Source organism: Macaca nemestrina, chromosome 6 (genome assembly GCF_043159975.1).
Source record: "Macaca nemestrina isolate mMacNem1 chromosome 6, mMacNem.hap1, whole genome shotgun sequence".
Taxonomy (NCBI): domain Eukaryota; kingdom Metazoa; phylum Chordata; class Mammalia; order Primates; family Cercopithecidae; genus Macaca; species Macaca nemestrina.
Window position 1 is genome coordinate 38,798,207 of NC_092130.1, and position 15,812 is coordinate 38,814,018.

Here is a 15,812-nt window from a genome sequence, read left to right on the forward strand (position 1 = left end):
AGAAAAAAAGGTTGATCACTCTGCTGTGTGAACAGTGGGTTGGGGTGGGGGAAGTGTGGAAGTAAGGAGACCAGATATTAGACCAGAAGTCTAATAATGAGGGCTTGGACTAGGATAGTGGTCTTGGAAATTGAGGGAAGTGGATCAAGAGGTTTTTGTTTGCTTATTGTTGTCTGAAATAGAACCTGTAGGACCTACTGATGGATAGAATGTAGGAGTAGGAGAAGGCACACTGACTCTGGGTTTCTGGCTTAACTAACTGGAGGAAATTCAGTGCCATTTAAAACGTTACCGGGGGAGGATCACGTTGAAGGAGCTTTAAAAGCTTTAGCCGGGTGGGGTGGCTCAAGCCTGTAATCCCAGTACTTTGGGAGGCCGAGACGGGCGGATCACGAGGTCAGGAGATCGAGACCATCCTGGCTAACACGGTGAAACCCCATCTCTACTAAAAAAATACAAAAAACTAGCCGGGCATGGTGGCGAGCGCCTATAGTCCCAGCTACTCCGGAGGCTGAGGCAGGAGAATGGGGTAAACCCGGGAAGCGGAGCTTGCAGTGAGCTGAGATCCAGCCACTACACTCCAGCCTGGGCAACAGAGCGAGACTCCGTCTCAAAAATAAATAAATAAATAAATAAAAGCTTTAAAAGTTGAGGTTCCTATTAGATACACTAGCAGAGGTGTCAGTGGGGAGTTGGAGTGTGAATCTGGAGTTTTGAACCATGTCAGGGTTACTGGGACAGGTGCCTGAGCCAAAGGAGCTTCGGTGAGGAGGATGAGGAATGGGGGAGAGGCTCCTCAGAAAGCAGTGCTAGGGCCGGAAGATCCTAAAGATGGCAGGGGCTTCCTGCGCATCTCCCAGCTCTCGCCGACTCACTGGTATCGTTTACTTTTCAGTGGGGCCCAGACTTTTTACCTTTGGGCCTGGTTCCTTCCTGGATCTAGGCATCTTTCTCACCCTGCTCACGCTGGCTTTTCCAGTTAAGCGGGAATTAGGAAAAGGTCTGGGACCAGCCCTCTCTTCGTCAGATGCATCTTTGCTCAGGTGCCCAGTGACTCAGTTTCCCTGGTCACACATTGAATTCCTCATCATTAGCTCGGGGACTGGTGATCTACATATGCAAATGAATAATTATCAATAATTACAGGCTGAATCAGTGGATACACTACAAATAGAACTCAAGGCGTCTTGACTCAGATGCCTGGGGTTCTCCCCACCGCCCAGCGGACGCTGCGTCCGCCCCGCCGCCCGGACCCTTCCGGGGTATTCGCAGCAGTAACAGGTTTATTTTCTTTGCTGCCCGGTCTCGCTTCCGCGCCCTGCGCAGTCGCCGGACAAGTCGTGGGCGGGCAGAGGGCGGGGCCTGGCCTGGCCTGGGGCGGGGCTCCACAGTGGGCGGGGCTTCCCCGAGTTCCGGAGTCCAGTCGCTGGCCGCCTTGCTGGAGCGGAGATGCAGCCACCGCCCCGAAAAGTGAGCTTGCTCCTGAATGGGGACTCCTGGCGGGCTGGGGGAACGGACGGAGCTAAGGGGGCACCCGACTTGGGGTGGGAGACGGGAAGTCGGAAGGGATCAGACCCCAAACCAGAAGTAACAGAGGAAAGAGCTCAGCCCCTCCCTGGCCCCGCCCCCTCACCGCTCCCTGCGCGGAGTGTTTTTTAGGTCCTTGTGCCCGGGGTCTTCATCCTCTCCTTGCCCCCGCAGGTGAAGCCGGCCCAGGAGGTGAAGCTTCGCTTCCTGGAACAGCTGAGCATCCTTCAGACCCGGCAGCAAAGGGAGGCGGATCTGCTGGAGGACATCAGGTAGCCCCCTAACCCTCTTCATTTACACTCACCTTCGTCGTTGTGCGCCACTTCTCCCCAACATACATCTGCCGGGGTGGAGGAACAGGGGTCAAGAGCTCCCCAGCCGACCCATCCACAGCCCTCACCCTAGGCTTGGCCTCTCCAGATACTGGATAGGAATGCTCCCCAACCTAACCCCCCCACAGCTCCCCCCCCCACAGCTCCCCCCCCACATAAACACAGGAACTCTCCCTCAAAGCCCTTGACTCCACACTACTGCCCCCAACCCTACAATCAACCTTAGAGCAGAATCCCTCTCCCTCTTCCAGACCTGTTGGAAGGCTGGCAGACGTCGTACCCAGGCCCCCATCAATCTTCACCTCTAAGCCCACAGATGAACCTCTGGGTTGGGGAGGATCCTGCTGGGGCCCAGGGCAGTAAGGTGAGGGTTTCCTGTGTTGCGGCTGCCTGAGGTGATCTCAAGGACTCCCATCAGTCCCATTCCCTCTGGGTGCAGTTACGCTCTAGGAACCTGGCTCCCCCGTCTTCTTCCTGCCCAGAGTAGAGGACTGAGGATGGGAGAACATGCCCAAACATAACCTTATCCCCCACCTGCAATCTCCGCAGATCCTACAGCAAGCAGAGGGCAGCCATTGAACGGGAGTATGGGCAGGTATGGGACTTTTTTCTGTACCTTACCTCTTGTTCCAGTCTCCTTTATATCACCAGTAATGTCTGTCCATATCTATCCCTATTGTGGTCAAGAGCAGATGCCTAGAGTCAAGCAGACTGGTGTCAGATCCCTGTTGTGTAGTTATAGCCATATGGCCTTGGACCAGTTAGTTAACCTTTCTTGACCTCAGTTTCTTTCTCTGTAAAATGGGAATAAAAATAATACCTTACCTTCATGTAGGGTTGTTGTAAGGATTATACGAATTAATGACTATAAGGCATTTAGCAAAGCAAGTGGCACATAATATACCCAAAGGATGGTATGATTATACTCTGATCTCATATTCTCCCAGTTGGGGTGGGTCTTTGAAAGGGAACTTGGTTCTGTGATGGCTTTTTCACCAGGCACTCCAGAAACTGGCTGGCCCATTCCTGAAGAGGGAAGGGCACCGGAGCGGCGAGATGGACAGCAGGTGGGCCCTATGGAGGGGGCGGGCCACAGGGACCAAAAAGTGATGGGGAGCTCAGCCCCAGGAGCCTGTGGAGATGAAGGCCTAGCAAGTGGGGAGGGCACGTGAGCTGTAGGTAGAGCTGACACAGCAGCAGCAGAGGAGCTGACCCAGCAAGGACACTGTGGGTGGGGTGGAGGGCAGGAGTGAGGCTTGTGGCTGAGCTAATGGGCTGATCGATTGATGGGCTTATAGACAAGGGAGGATGGGAAAGCACTCTGTCTCCCATGGTGTTGGTCAGGGGGCGGGGGTGGTCTCATGAAGCTGTGGAGTGCTCTCCTCCTCAACACAGACCTTCTCTGGGGAGGGGCAGGACAGTGTTCGGTGCCTGGCGCTGCCTGCTGGATGCCACCGTGGCTGGGGGCCAAACCCGGCTCCAGGCGTCCGACCGATACCGTGACCTAGCAGGGGGCACAGGGCGGAGCGCCAAGGAGCAGGTGCTTAGGAAGGTATGGCTCAGAGGATGGGGTGAAGGAAGAGCTGGCTTGGGACCAAAGGTGGTCTAGGTCAGGACTTTGTGTATGCATCCCAATAGGGAACAGAGAACCTCCAGAGGGCGCAGGCCGAGGTGCTGCAGTCTGTCCGGGAGCTGAGCCGAAGTCGGAAGCTGTATGGGCAGCGGGAACGTGTGTGGGCCTTGGCACAGGAGAAGGCAGCTGACGTCCAGGCCAGGTGGGGTCATGTAGAGTGAGGAAGCCCAAGGTGGGGGAACAGGGAGGTGGGGCTGTGTAGGGGTGGAGCCAAGTCACCAAAGCAGGGCCTGACTCTGATCTCATATTCTCTCACTTGGGGTGGGTCTGACTCCTTTCCCTCATCTGCACAGGCTAAACCGAAGTGACCATGGGATCTTCCACTCTCGGACCAGTCTCCAGAAACTGAGCACCAAGGTTCGAGGGATGAGGGCATGAGTGTGGGGCAGGGAAGAGAAGGGCAGAGTAGTCTAGTGGTTTGGAACCTAGGTGCATAAGTATGAAAGACTGGGTTGAATCCAGGCTCTCCTACTTCCTGGGTGGGTGACCTTGGTTAATTTACTTCATCTCTCTGAGCCTTATTTTCTTCTATAAAATGGAAAGAATACCCTTCTTTTTCAGTCCTTTAATATGCATTTATTGAGGATCTGCAGGTACTAGGCACTGTTCTAGACACTATGGATAAGTGGAGAACACTACCAACAGAGTTCCTGCCCTCACAGTCTGGTTAAGAGAGACAGACAGCAAATAAATACTTAGATTAAGATGAAAATAAAACAAGGTACTATGATAAAGAATAACAAGGGGGTAGAATTTAGAGGGAGGCCTCTCTGAATAGGTGGCCTAATTGTCAAGAAGGAGCTGGCCTTGCAAAGATCTAAAGGAAGAACATTCCAGAGAGAAGAAATGATGAGTGCAAAGGCTCTGAGGTAGGAATAACTTCGTAGGCTCGAGGAATTGAGAGAAGGCCAGTATGGCTGGAGTACTGTGAGCAAGGGAACAAGCACTTGAAAAGACGTTAGAGAGGTTGTGGGGGTCAGCTCATATTGAACCTGGTGGACCGTGGTAAGGAACAGTGGATTTTATTTTAAATGCGTGCAGAAGGCACTAGAGGATTTTGAGCAGGAGTTGTGAGTATGCAACATTTTTAGTGTAGTGCCAGGCACATAGTAAGCACTCAATAATGTGAGAATCCATTCTGGATCTGGCTTCTCAATTGGTCTTGGAAGGACTCAAGGGGTCTAGGGCTTCCTATTGACATCAGTTTACTCTCCTAGCTGTCCGCCCAGTCAGCCCAGTACTCCCAGCAGCTGCAAGCCGCCCGCAATGAGTACCTGCTTACTTTGGTGGCTACCAATGCCCACCTCGACCATTACTACCAGGAGGAACTGCCAGCTCTGCTCAAGGCCAGTCTTAACCCAAACACCCCTGTCCCTCAGCAGGGAGGGAAAGGAGGACCTCCCCCTTGCTTCTTGATCCCCATGACACTGGGCGGTGCAGGGGATCTTGTCTGCTTACAGTGGGTAGATGATACATACATGGGCTCTGGTTCTGCTCCTAGCTGGCTGCATGGCATTGTACAGTACACGTAACCCTTCTGAACCCCAGATTCCTCATCAGGGATGACCCTTTCTCTGCCTATCTTATAACACTAGTTGGGCTCAAAGGAGAGAATGGATGTTAAAGTATGTTTTAAACATACTTTAAAGGCTCTGCACACGAGGGCCTTTCTCATGAAGAATGTCTTCTTCCCTCCTTCCTATATCTCATGACCATCACCTGTCAAATCTGGAACGAGCCTATTTTACAGTAGAGATCTGGGGGAAGGGTGGTGTTAGTATCTTGGGGTTCTTTCTAGGCCCTTGTCAGTGAGCTGTCAGAACACTTGAGGGACCCCTTGACCTCCCTCAGCCGCACTGAGCTGGAAGCCGCAGAGGTCGTCCTGGAGCATGCCCACCGTGGGGAGCAGACAACCTCCCAGGTGAGGGCTGTGGCCTCTAAGAGCTTCCCTAGGGATCCTTTTTACCCTTCCCTCCCAGTGCAGCCCTCTTTCCTTCACACATTGTCCTTTTTCTTCCAAGAAGTGTTAGGAACAGGGTTGGAGAGTGAGCCAGTGAATGAGTGACTTTGACTTTTCCCAACCCCTAGGTAAGCTGGGAGCAAGACCTGAAGCTGTTTCTTAAGGAGCCTGGTGTATTTTCCCCCACCCCACCTCAGCAGTTTCAGCCAGCAGGGACTGATCAGGTGAGACCTTCCTGCTTGTTGGAACCAGGCCACATATAAAGGGGACTATGATTTAGGCCTCCTCCTCCATTATCCTTGTCTTTACGTTAACTTAGTGAGTGTTACACCATGGAGAGGGGGTTTCAGAATTCCAACTCACCTCCCTCCCACCAGGACACACACACACAAAAAACACACCTCAGGCCACCTTTCAGTCACTTGACTGCACCATCTTCTTCATTCTACCTCTGTCCCTCGACCTGGATCCCATTTCTGAAGCTCTGTATCTCTGTGTCCACATTACCTGTATCCATGGCCATAGGCATGTGCCCCTTCCTCTTTGTCCTTGTCCTTGGAGGTCAAGACAGAGTGGAAAAAGGAGGGAACTGGAGAGAAGGAGCAGCCTCAGGTCCTCCTCACAGCACCCCCTGACCCATTCAGGTGTGTGCCCTGGAGTGGGGAGCAGAAAGCATGGCTGGCGAGAGTGGCCTGGAGAAAGAGGTTCAGCGCTTGACCAGCCGAGCTGCCCGTGACTACAAGATCCAGAACCATGGGCATCGGGTGAGGTGGGGGGCACAGGTGTCATGTGCACCTTCTTGTCTCAGCAAGAAGAGCTGAGAGAGGGGATCTTGGAGCCATTGAGGGTGTCATGGAGCTACAGAGGGGAGGGAAAGGTATTGTAAGGTAACAGTGTGGCACAATAGTTAAGAACAGTTTTTGGAGCTAGACCCACATAGGTTCAAATTCTCTTCTGTTGCTTCCTAGTTCTGTAACCCCGGGTAAGGGAGTGACGTAACCTCTCTGGACTTCAATTTCCTCATCACTAAAGTAGGGCCAATAATAGCGCCCACCTCATAGGGAAGATTAAATGACATAATGTATGTGATACAACTAGCAAAGTACCAGTCCTGTAGTAAGTCATGCCCCACAGTATTTCCACCCACCCCTGTTCTCTGCCTTCCCAACCAGGTACTGCAGCGACTGGAGCAGAGGCGGCAGCAGGCTTCAGAACGGGAGGCTCCAGGCATAGAACAGAGGTTACAGGAAGTGCGAGAGAGCATCCGCCGGGCACAGGTGAGGCACACCCCTGAGGTTAGAGATCTCACCTTCTCAGGCAAGCCCCACTCCCTCTACTCTTTCTGATGGTGGGAAGGAGGGAAGGGAGAAGCAGAGAGTAGACACTGCCATCAGCCAGGTTCCACTAACTTCCTTCCTCCCTATGCCAGGTGAGCCAGGTGAAGGGGGCTGCCCGGCTGACTCTGCTGCAGGGGGCTGGCCTCGATGTGCAGCGCTGGCTGAAGCCAGCCATGACCCAGGCCCAGGATGAGGTAGAGCAGGAGCGACGTCTCAGCGAGGCTCGGCTGTCCCAGAGGGACCTCTCTCCAACCGTGAGCTCCTCCCCTGACACTACCCATCCTTACTTAGAAGTGAAAAACTCCAGTGGAACGCAAACCCTATAAAACTGGAATCACAGTTGTGCCTAACTCAAAGGGTTATTGTGAGGTTTAAGTGAAATCATTCATATATCATTCTTTACATAATTTCTGGCATAGAATCCTCAGTAAATTTTTATTATGAGCATAATAGAATGATTAAGAAGTAGGGTTCTGGGGCAATCTGTAAGGGCTTTGAGTACCAGCCACTCCACTTATGAGCTGTGCAATCTCGAAAAGTGACTTAACTTTTCTGAACCCCAGTTTCCTCATAAATAAAGTGAGGTTAATAGTTGTGCAAAACTATTAGCACTGGGTCATTATGAAGATTAAATGAGACAATATATACAAGATACTTTGCATTGTGCTTGGCACATAGTATGCACTCAATTGCTGTAACTCTGCTATTACTGTTGTTATTATCCTACTCTGTGGTGACTGTGGTTGTATACATGGTAAGTGGATGGGTGCAACTACCTTGGAGGGGGATCCATGGTGTCCTTTATGGGAAAGATGGAAGAGTGGGAGATAGAACCAGTGCTTGAGAGCGGGCCCCATATGAGGTCTGTTCTTTGCCCCTCTAGGCTGAGGATGCTGAGCTTTCTGACTTTGAGGAATGTGAGGAGACAGGAGAGCTCTTTGAGGAGCCTGCCCCCCAAGCCCTGGCCACTAGGCCCCTCCCCTGCCCTGCACATGTGGTATTTCGCTATCAGGTATGAATGGGGGTGGGGACCTTTGATGGGGGTGGGGACCTTTGATGGGCAAGGGTCAGGGACAGCCAAGTCCTGAATCCTTCGTGTGTGGCCCAGGCAGGGCATGAGGATGAGCTGACAATCACGGAGGGTGAGTGGCTGGAGGTCATAGAGGAGGGAGATGCTGACGAATGGGTCAAGGTGGGTATGGACCCTGGGCTCTGACCTTGGGTTGGGGGCAGTAGGAGGGACTTCTCTGTGGCCCCCATGGACCCTTCTAGGCAAAGCTAGAAGCCTGAGTAGAGGAGAGCCAGGGTCATGGACTGCTGAGGTAAATCTAATATCTGTTCACATTGCTGGGTGAGCAGGCTCGGAACCAGCACGGTGAGGTAGGCTTTGTCCCTGAGCGGTATCTCAACTTCCCGGACCTCTCCCTCCCAGAGAGCGGCCAAGACAGTGACAATCCCTCTGGGGCAGAGCCCAAAGGTAAGAAAGGGAAATTTGGGGTTAGGGGACCCTGGGTATGGTGAAGAATTGTTAGGGGTTGTAGCCCTGGGGTGTCACGGTCCTGGGGCACTGCCACCCACCTCCCTCTCACCGTTTCTCCTGGGCCTCTGTAGCATTCCTGGCACGGGCCCTGTACAGCTACACCGGACAGAGTGCAGAGGAGCTGAGCTTCCCTGAGGGGGCGCTCATCCGTCTGCTGCCCCGGGCCCAAGATGGAGTAGATGACGGCTTCTGGAGGGGAGAATTTGGGGGCCATGTTGGGGTCTTCCCCTCACTGCTGGTGGAAGAGCTGCTTGGTCCCCCAGGGCCACCTGAACTCTCTGACCCTGAACAGGTGAGGCTTACCTTCTCCCTGAACTACCCAGGCACCTCTGGGTTGACCCTTCCACCCCAGTAAAGCCTCATATTCATTTTAATGCCCCCTCTGCTCCCCAGGTTTACCTCCTGTAGTGGCCTGGGCCTCCCCATCTCCTATGGGTGGGCAGGGGAAAGGGAAACCAAGGCAGCCTTCATAGGAGTTTGGGGGTCCTACTTTAGTGCTGGATAGATCTGAGTTCAAATTTCTATTGTATAACTTGGGCAATGATTTAATCTCTCTGAGCTTGTTTCTTCACATGTAAAATGGGGATAATACCTACTTTAGCAGGCTCACTGTCATAATTAGAGATAATCGAGGTAAAGCCCCCCCCCTTTTTTTTTGAGACGGAGTTTCGCTCTTGTTGCCCAGGCTGGAGTGCAATGGGGTGATCTCGGCTCCCCGCAACCTCCACCTCCCGGGTTCAAGCAATTCTCCTGTATCAGCCCCTCTAGTAGATGGGATTACAGGCGCGTGCCGCCACGCCCAGCCAATTTCCTATTTTTAGTGGATACAGGGTTTCTCCATGTTGGTCAGGCTGGTCTCGAACTCCTGACCTCAGGTCATCCGCCTGCCTTGGCCTCCCAATGTGCTGGGATTACAGGTGCAAGCCACCATGCCTGGCCGAGGCAAAGCCTTTAGTGTAGTGGAATGCAGAAGGTGTTTCAATATAAGATACCTATTGTTATAATGTATATACATACAGCAGAAAGAGAATAGGAGTGGGCGTCAGGAGACCTGGGTTCTAGCCAGCACTCTGCCAATAACTGGCTCTATGATTTTGGACCTGGCTTAACCTGGGTCTCACTTCTAACACAGGAGTCATATTAATAAAAATGCCTACCTCATGGGGTACTGGTGAGGATTGAATGAATTAGTACATGTGAAGTGCTAGTAGAACACTTGAGACATAGTATACATAAGCATTCAATACATATTGACTGTTGAATATCTGTCAGCTACACCCCCCCATCTTAATGCAAACATTTGGCCACTTCCTGTGTTGGGAAGTGATGAGGAAGGAACTGAAGATGGGATGAGAGGAAAAGCTGGTAAAACCTCCCCACGTGCCAGGAATAACTGTGTGCCCACCCCACCTCCAGATGCTGCCGTCCCCTTCTCCTCCCAGCTTCTCCCCACCTGCACCTACCTCTGTGTTGGATGGGCCCCCTGCACCTGTCCTGCCTGGGGGTGAGTGGAAGGAATTGGGAGCCCTGGGAGGCTAACAGATAAGGAAGAAGGAGGAAGCTTGGACTCCCAGGTCATGGTCTGGTCCTCTCCATGCCCTCAGGCATCTTGCAATAAGGTCTATTGCAGCTTGGTGGAGAGCACTTGCCTGGGCTCTGGAGCCAGGCTGACTGGTTCAGATCCCGCTCTGTCATTTCCAAGTGTGTGACTCGAGGTGGGATTCTGAACCTGTCTGGGCCTCAGTTTATGTTCTTTATGAGGTAAGGAAAAGGTACTAGCTCATTGAATTGTTATGAGAGTTAAAAAAGATGCCTGTGGACTACACAGCATTGTGTCTGGCACACAGTAAGTATTCAGTCACTATTTTAAAAATTAGCTAAGTTCTCTCATGGTGTCCTCCCAATATGTACCTTTTGCTCCTAGTGTCCAGATACCTAGCTTTGTATCATTTTTTCTGATGCCCACTTTTTTTTCTTTTTTAAATGTCTATAGCAGTTTTATTTTATTATTATTTATTTTAGATTCAGGAGGTACATGTGCTTGTTTGTCATATGGATATACTGCATACTAGTGGAGATTGGGCTTCTAGTGTACCTGTTACTCAAATAGTGAACATTGTACCTGATAGGTAATTTTTCAACCCTCACCCCTGCCTCGATTCCTACCTTTGCCTCCTTTGGAGTCCTGGGAGTCTGTTATTTCCATCTCTATGTCCATGTGTAGCTGTTGTTTAGCTCCCACTTATAAGTGAGAACATGTAATATTTGGTTTTCTGTTTCTGAGTTAGTTCATTTAGGATAATGGCATCCAACTCCACTCATGTTGCTACAGACGACATGATTTCATTCTTTTTAATGGCTGTGGAATGCCTGCCTTTTCTAAAACCTTCTGGTACTCCCACCTTGTCCACAAAGAGTCTCCCTCCCTGGAGTTACCATCATCTCCACCACCCCAAGTTCACTTTGCATGACTTAGCACTTAGTCATTTATTGTGTTTATTGATGTTTCATTATTGGTTTCTTGACAGCCACTGGGGGTAGGAGCGCTATGTATCCTATCTGCCTTTGTTTTATACCTTGAGCAGAGCTGATTATACAGCAGTTACCCAATAAATGTTGAGGACAGTGGATAGAGTGATGGATTTTATGGTCTAGGATGGTGACCATTAATTTAGCAAATATTTATAGAATGCCACTTTCCTAAGTGCTGGAGATACAGCATTGAACAAAACAAAGTCTGAAGACTGACTTGTGGTTCTTATTTCCAGACAAAGCCCTGGACTTCCCTGGGCTCCTGGACATGATGGTACCTCGACTCAGGCCGGTAAGGGCCCTTGCCTTGGAGGAGATTGTATGTAGAGGGGTTATTCCAATCAGTCCTGTTTTGTCTGGTATACCCTTAAGGGAGGACTCTGGAGCACTAACTGTGTGTTCCCTACAGATGCGTCCACCACCTCCCCCGCCGGCTAAAGCCCCGGATCCTGGCCACCCAGATCCCCTCACCTGAAGGCCAGGGAATCCTTGACCCCCGGTGATGCTGCTGTCCCTATCTTCAAGCTGTCAGACCACACCCTCAATGATCCAGAGCAACACAGTCAAAACCTGGAATCTCCCTATTTCCACCCTCACCTCCAAGGGTAGAAACTTGCCCCTTCCCATTTCTGGGACTGGAGCCCACTCCTTTTTTTCCCATTGTCCTATCATCTCTAGGACTGGAACTACTCCTTTCTCTTCTGCCATCACCCTATCTAGGGTGGTGAAATGCCTGAAATCTCTGGGGCTGGAAACCATCCATCAAAGTCTCTAGTGGTTCTGGCCCACCTCTTTCCCCACCCTGGCTCCGTGACCCACCCCACTCTGGATGCCAGGGTCACTGGGGTTAGGCTGGGGAGAGGAACAGGCCTTGGGGATCAGAAGGCGCTGGAGCCAGGATGCGAAGCAGCTGTAATGGTCTGAGCGGATTTATTGACAATGAATAAAGGGCACGAAGGCCAGGCCAGGGCCTGGGCCTCTTGTGCTAAGAGGGCAGGGGGCCTATGGTGCTATTGCTTTAGGGGCCCACCAGGGGCAGGGGCCTGCTCCCAGCTGCCACGCTCTATTATATGGAGCGAGGTGTTGGGGAAGGCGGGTCAGGCAGCCTGTTGCAGGCAGGGGAAGGAGAAGAGACTGAGGGGCCATGACCTCTCCTGAGGCCCCCAGCCTGAGACCGTGTAACTCCAGGTAGAAGTTGAGCTGGTCCCTCAGCTGGGGGGCAGTGCTGTCCAGTGGAGGGGAGGGCCTTCACGCCCACCCACACCCTGGCCCTGCCAGCTGGTAGTCCATCAGCACAATGAAGAAGGAGACTTGGAGAAGAGGAAGAGTAACAGTATTGCTTCCTGTTCAGGCTGTATCCAGCTTTTCCCCTGGGGCTGCAGGACCTTCCCTACCTCCACCACCAAACCAAGGGATTTATAGCAAAGGGTAAGCCTGCAGTTTATACTCTGGGGGTTCAGGGAGCTGAAAGGCTTAAGTAGTTTAAGTAGGTGATGGGAAGATGAGATTACCTCATTTAGGGCTCAGGCAGACTCACCTCACATACCCCCTGCTCCCCGTGGTAGAGACACCTGGGAGAAAGGGGAGGGGTCAACGAGAGAACAGGAGTAGGTCATATCAGTGCCCCCCCAGAGTAGAGAGCAATAAGAGCCCAGCCCAGTACAGTCCTGGCTGTGTTTTCCTACCTGGTGATCGGAAGTGTCCGGTTTGCTTTGCTGCCCATTTGCCTCTTGAGTGGGCAGCCCTGGGCTTGGGCCCCTCCCTCTGTCCCTCAGTGTTGGCTCTGCAGAAGCTCTGGGGTTCCCTTCAAGTGCACAAGGGGCTAGGCTGCTGTCCCTGAGTCCTCCATTCTGTACTGGGGGGCTGGCTAGGACCTGGGGCTGTGGCCTCTCAGGGGGCAGCCTCTCCATGGCAGGCATCCCTGCCTTGGGCTGCCCTCCCCCAGACCCCTGACCACCCCCTGGGTCCTGTCCCCCACCAGAGCCCCAGCTCCTGTCCGTGGGGGAGCCATCACGGTGTTCATGCAGTCCATAGCGCTTCTCAATGTGTGTCACCCGGAACCTGGGAGGGAAGGGAACACTGGGGTTTAGGACCACAACTCAGAGGCTGCTTGGCCCTCCCCTCTGACCAGGGACATCCTGAGTTTGGTGGCTACTTCCCTCTGGCCTAAGGTAGGGGAGGCCTTCTCAGACTGTGGGGCACATTGTGTAGCGTGACTTCCGCTGGAGCTCACAGTCCAGGAGGAAAGAGCCAAGGCCCACTTTTGGGATCAGGTGCCTGATCATTGGGCCCCCTACCTCAACCTCACTTTCCCTGGAGCACCTGCCCCACCTGCCCACAGAGAACACAGTGGTCTCCCCTGTCCGGGGGCGGCTTTTTCCTTCCTTGGAGCGTCCCTGACGGACAAGTGGAGGCCTCTTGCTGCGGCTGCAATGGATGCAAGGGGCTGCAGAGCCCAGGTGCACTGTGTGATGATGGGAGGGGGCTCCATCCTGCAGGCTGGAGGTGGCATCCACACTGGACAGCAGGGAGGAGGGGAGCAAGGGTAACATTTCCATTTCCCTTCATGTTTTGTTTCTTATGTTCTTTCAGCATGCTCCTTAAAACCCCAGAAGCCCCAATGTCCCCAAGCCCCAACATTTTTTTCTTGTCTTTATCTAATAAATTCAATATTAAGATGTTAGTGACCACATGTTCTTCCTCCCAGGGCTGTTTGCTAAAAAGAACATTGCTTAACCCAAAGGAGTGGCACTAGAGGTAAATGTTAGGTTTGATGACATCTAGATGAGAGAGATGTTTTGAAGGAATCGAGATTTCTACAAAACTTCTTTCTTCCTATAAGTTAGCCAGCTTTGCCCTTCCCCCAACCCCATACATGCAAGGAGACTGGGAGAGGATTGTGCTGGAGGAGAGGATACTCTCCAAGGCAAGCTAAGTCATGCTGGCCCTTGTTTCCAGCTCACCTGGACAGCTGCACTGTCCCTTCTCCTTCACTGTCCCCCAGCATCTCCTTCAAGGCCTCAGCATTGGCTGAGGGAAGAAGGAAAAGAGGGAGTCAGTGAAGGTGGAGGTCAGGGCAAGAGAAGGTTGGAGAAGGAGGGAGCAAGGGGCTATGCTAGACCCACCTTCATTTTGGATGATGCAGCGAACAATCCTCTCTACTGTGTCCTCATTCATGTCATCGTCCTCAGCTGAAGGATGAAAGAGATTGGCAAGGAAGCAGGAATGAGTCAGCTTTGGGGGAACATTACCTGGTGGCTCCCATCATTTATTGCTTAGGACATACCCTTTTACCTACTTGCTATCATGCTGGACCTCAGCATTTCAGGGACCAGAAAAGATGGGGACACCAATGCAAGCCCAAGACTACCATCCAGAGGACCCTTGCTGCCCATGCTGCCTTCTCTAGTTTTGCTTTCAGAGTGGTGTCACCCCACTTGCTAACTCAAGAGTGCATCACTAAGCTTCCTGAGCAGGCTTGATCAGGATTTGGCCTGGGTCTGTTGGTCAGGGAGGCAGAGGTGAGGGGCAGAGGTGTGGGGAGAAGGGTGAAAGTTTACTGAGCCAGGGTTCCAGGCTCCACTCACGGGGCTGAAGCTGGGCATCGTCAGGCTCGGAGCCCCTCGACGTGCGGCAGCGGTAGCCCTTCTTCTTGAGCACGTGGCAGATCATGAAACCTACCAGGCCCATGAGGAAGAATACCAGCACAAGCAGGAAGAGCATATACAGCCCATGTTGGGGCGGTTCCAGGTCAGGCTGTGGTTCCGACATGAGGCCCTGGGGGGCGAGCGCGGGCCAGGGCGCCTCCTGGGTTTAGGGGGCTGCAGCTGGGAATGGGGGAGGGGTAGGAATGCAGTCCTCAGGATCTGAAACAAGCACGTCTAAGACGTTCGGCTAAGGTCCGGCTCCACCCCCTACCCAACCAGGGAGCTGTCCGGGCCAGGGGTGCTGTTTCGTCAATACGGCCCAAGGCAAGAGGTCAGCGGCTACGCAAGCTCTCTACCACGACCCTGGTCCCGCTTCCCCGACGCCCCGAGCGTTCCCCTTTCCAGCTCGTTCGCGCTTCCGTCCCTCCCAAGGACACTGCAGCACGAGATGGGACGGAATTCTTAGGCGGCGGCAGCAGAAATCGTGCCTGAGTCAGCGCCCGCACCTCCTCCGCGCCGGCCTGAGCCAGGCCTCTGCAGCCCCCTCCTCTCAGTACTCCCGCACCCCTCTCCCTTTTTGGTTTCTCCCACCCTGACCACCTGGCCCACCCGGTACCGGTGATTTGGTTCTGGTTCCGGCTTCTGCTCAGGTTCCGGCTCCAGGGGCGTCCTAGTGCGGCTCGGGGCCCCCGACGCCCTTCCGGCGCTCATCCCTTGATTCCTCCCCTCCCCCTTCGCCGCCTCACCGGCCCCGGGCTGTGGCTGCGGATACCCGCGCCGTGGCAGGCGGGGGGAGGGAAGGACAGAGAAGGATGCGGGCTGACTGAGAGCGGCGGCAGGCTCCGGGCAACTCCGGCCCTGGGTCAGGGAGATCGCCTCCGCAGCCGCCCTGGCTTCCCAAATGCCTTCGCCCGTCGCGGGCCCAGGACCAGGAGGCGGAGCGCAGGTGTGCGGGGCGGAGAGCGTGAGCTCTGCGCGCGCGTGACTGCGCCTGGCCCCCCCGGGGCAATGTGTGGCGCCGAGTCTAGGTCCGGGTAGGGGACAGGAGGTCCGGCGTGGGTGTTGTCCACTGGTCTATCCGCTACGCCTGGCGCAGCTCCTGCCCTCAGATGCCCCGACCAAGCGGAGAGTCAGGAATCTTCCCCGAGGGCTGGGGGAAGCCGGCTTTCCGCACCTTTGAGGGACGGAGTGGCGGGATCTTCGGAGCTTCCTAGAGAAGTGACCACGGCCTGCGCCCGGTTTGGGGCAAGCGGCTGGATGGGATGGCTCAGCTTCCCGAGGATCTGACCCCCGGCCGGAGAGAA

The 15,812-nt window shown here is 53.6% G+C and overlaps 2 protein-coding genes across 10 annotated transcripts; one reads left to right on the plus strand and one right to left on the minus strand.

The window, feature by feature from the left end:
* The first annotated feature begins 1,362 nt into the window (after positions 1-1,362).
* Positions 1,363-13,544, plus strand: LOC105466978 (FCH and double SH3 domains 1). 5 transcript variants are annotated; one of them, XR_978564.3, is made up of 20 exons: positions 1,363-1,470; positions 1,702-1,799; positions 2,409-2,454; positions 2,859-2,926; positions 3,270-3,411; positions 3,498-3,634; positions 3,786-3,849; positions 4,710-4,838; positions 5,291-5,413; positions 5,581-5,676; positions 6,097-6,216; positions 6,625-6,729; positions 6,882-7,043; positions 7,673-7,801; positions 7,898-7,981; positions 8,149-8,266; positions 8,401-8,621; positions 9,746-9,833; positions 11,098-12,289; positions 12,993-13,544. XR_978564.3 is itself a non-coding variant. In XM_011716247.3 (20 exons), exons 1-20 carry the CDS (start codon positions 1,450-1,452, stop codon positions 11,334-11,336), a joined length of 2,073 nt encoding a protein of 690 aa, XP_011714549.1. In that variant the 5' UTR covers positions 1,363-1,449; the 3' UTR covers positions 11,337-13,544. The 5 variants fall into 5 exon arrangements, 4 of the variants coding, with proteins under 4 accessions (XP_011714549.1, XP_070954374.1, XP_011714551.1 ...); XM_011716247.3 differs by having other exon boundaries at positions 11,098-11,153; positions 11,271-13,544; XM_071098273.1 differs by having other exon boundaries at positions 11,098-13,544.
* On the minus strand, positions 10,809-15,262 carry LOC105466977 (RELT like 2). Of its 5 annotated transcripts, XM_011716241.3 has the most exons (8): positions 15,125-15,262; positions 14,449-14,688; positions 13,987-14,052; positions 13,825-13,891; positions 13,193-13,378; positions 12,547-12,922; positions 12,399-12,432; positions 10,809-12,171 (listed from the first exon to the last, which is right to left on the minus strand). In XM_011716241.3, exons 2-7 carry the CDS (start codon positions 14,630-14,632, stop codon positions 12,400-12,402), a joined length of 912 nt encoding a protein of 303 aa, XP_011714543.1. In that variant the 5' UTR covers positions 14,633-14,688; positions 15,125-15,262; the 3' UTR covers positions 10,809-12,171; position 12,399. The 5 variants fall into 5 exon arrangements, with proteins under 5 accessions (XP_011714543.1, XP_011714540.1, XP_011714539.1 ...); XM_011716238.3 differs by having other exon boundaries at positions 12,399-12,922; XM_011716237.3 differs by having other exon boundaries at positions 10,809-12,922; positions 15,118-15,251.
* Positions 15,263-15,812: the final 550 nt, after the last annotated feature.

Excerpts from the sequence above, each read along its gene's own strand:
- LOC105466978 (XM_071098273.1), top strand. The coding sequence starts at position 1,450 with ATGCAGCCACCGCCCCGAAAA. Across the intron at positions 1,471-1,701 it reads TGCAGCCACCGCCCCGAAAA|GTGAAGCCGGCCCAGGAGGT; the intron begins GTGAGCTTGCTC and ends TTGCCCCCGCAG. Across the intron at positions 4,839-5,290 it reads AACTGCCAGCTCTGCTCAAG|GCCCTTGTCAGTGAGCTGTC; the intron begins GCCAGTCTTAAC and ends GGTTCTTTCTAG.
- LOC105466977 (XM_011716238.3), bottom strand. The coding sequence starts at position 14,632 with ATGTCGGAACCACAGCCTGACCTGGAACCGCCCCAACATGGGCTGTAT. Across the intron at positions 14,053-14,448 it reads CGATGCCCAGCTTCAGCCCC|CTGAGGACGATGACATGAAT; the intron begins GTGAGTGGAGCC and ends TTCATCCTTCAG. Across the intron at positions 13,379-13,824 it reads GGGACAGTGCAGCTGTCCAG|TGTGGATGCCACCTCCAGCC; the intron begins GTGAGCTGGAAA and ends CCTGCTGTCCAG.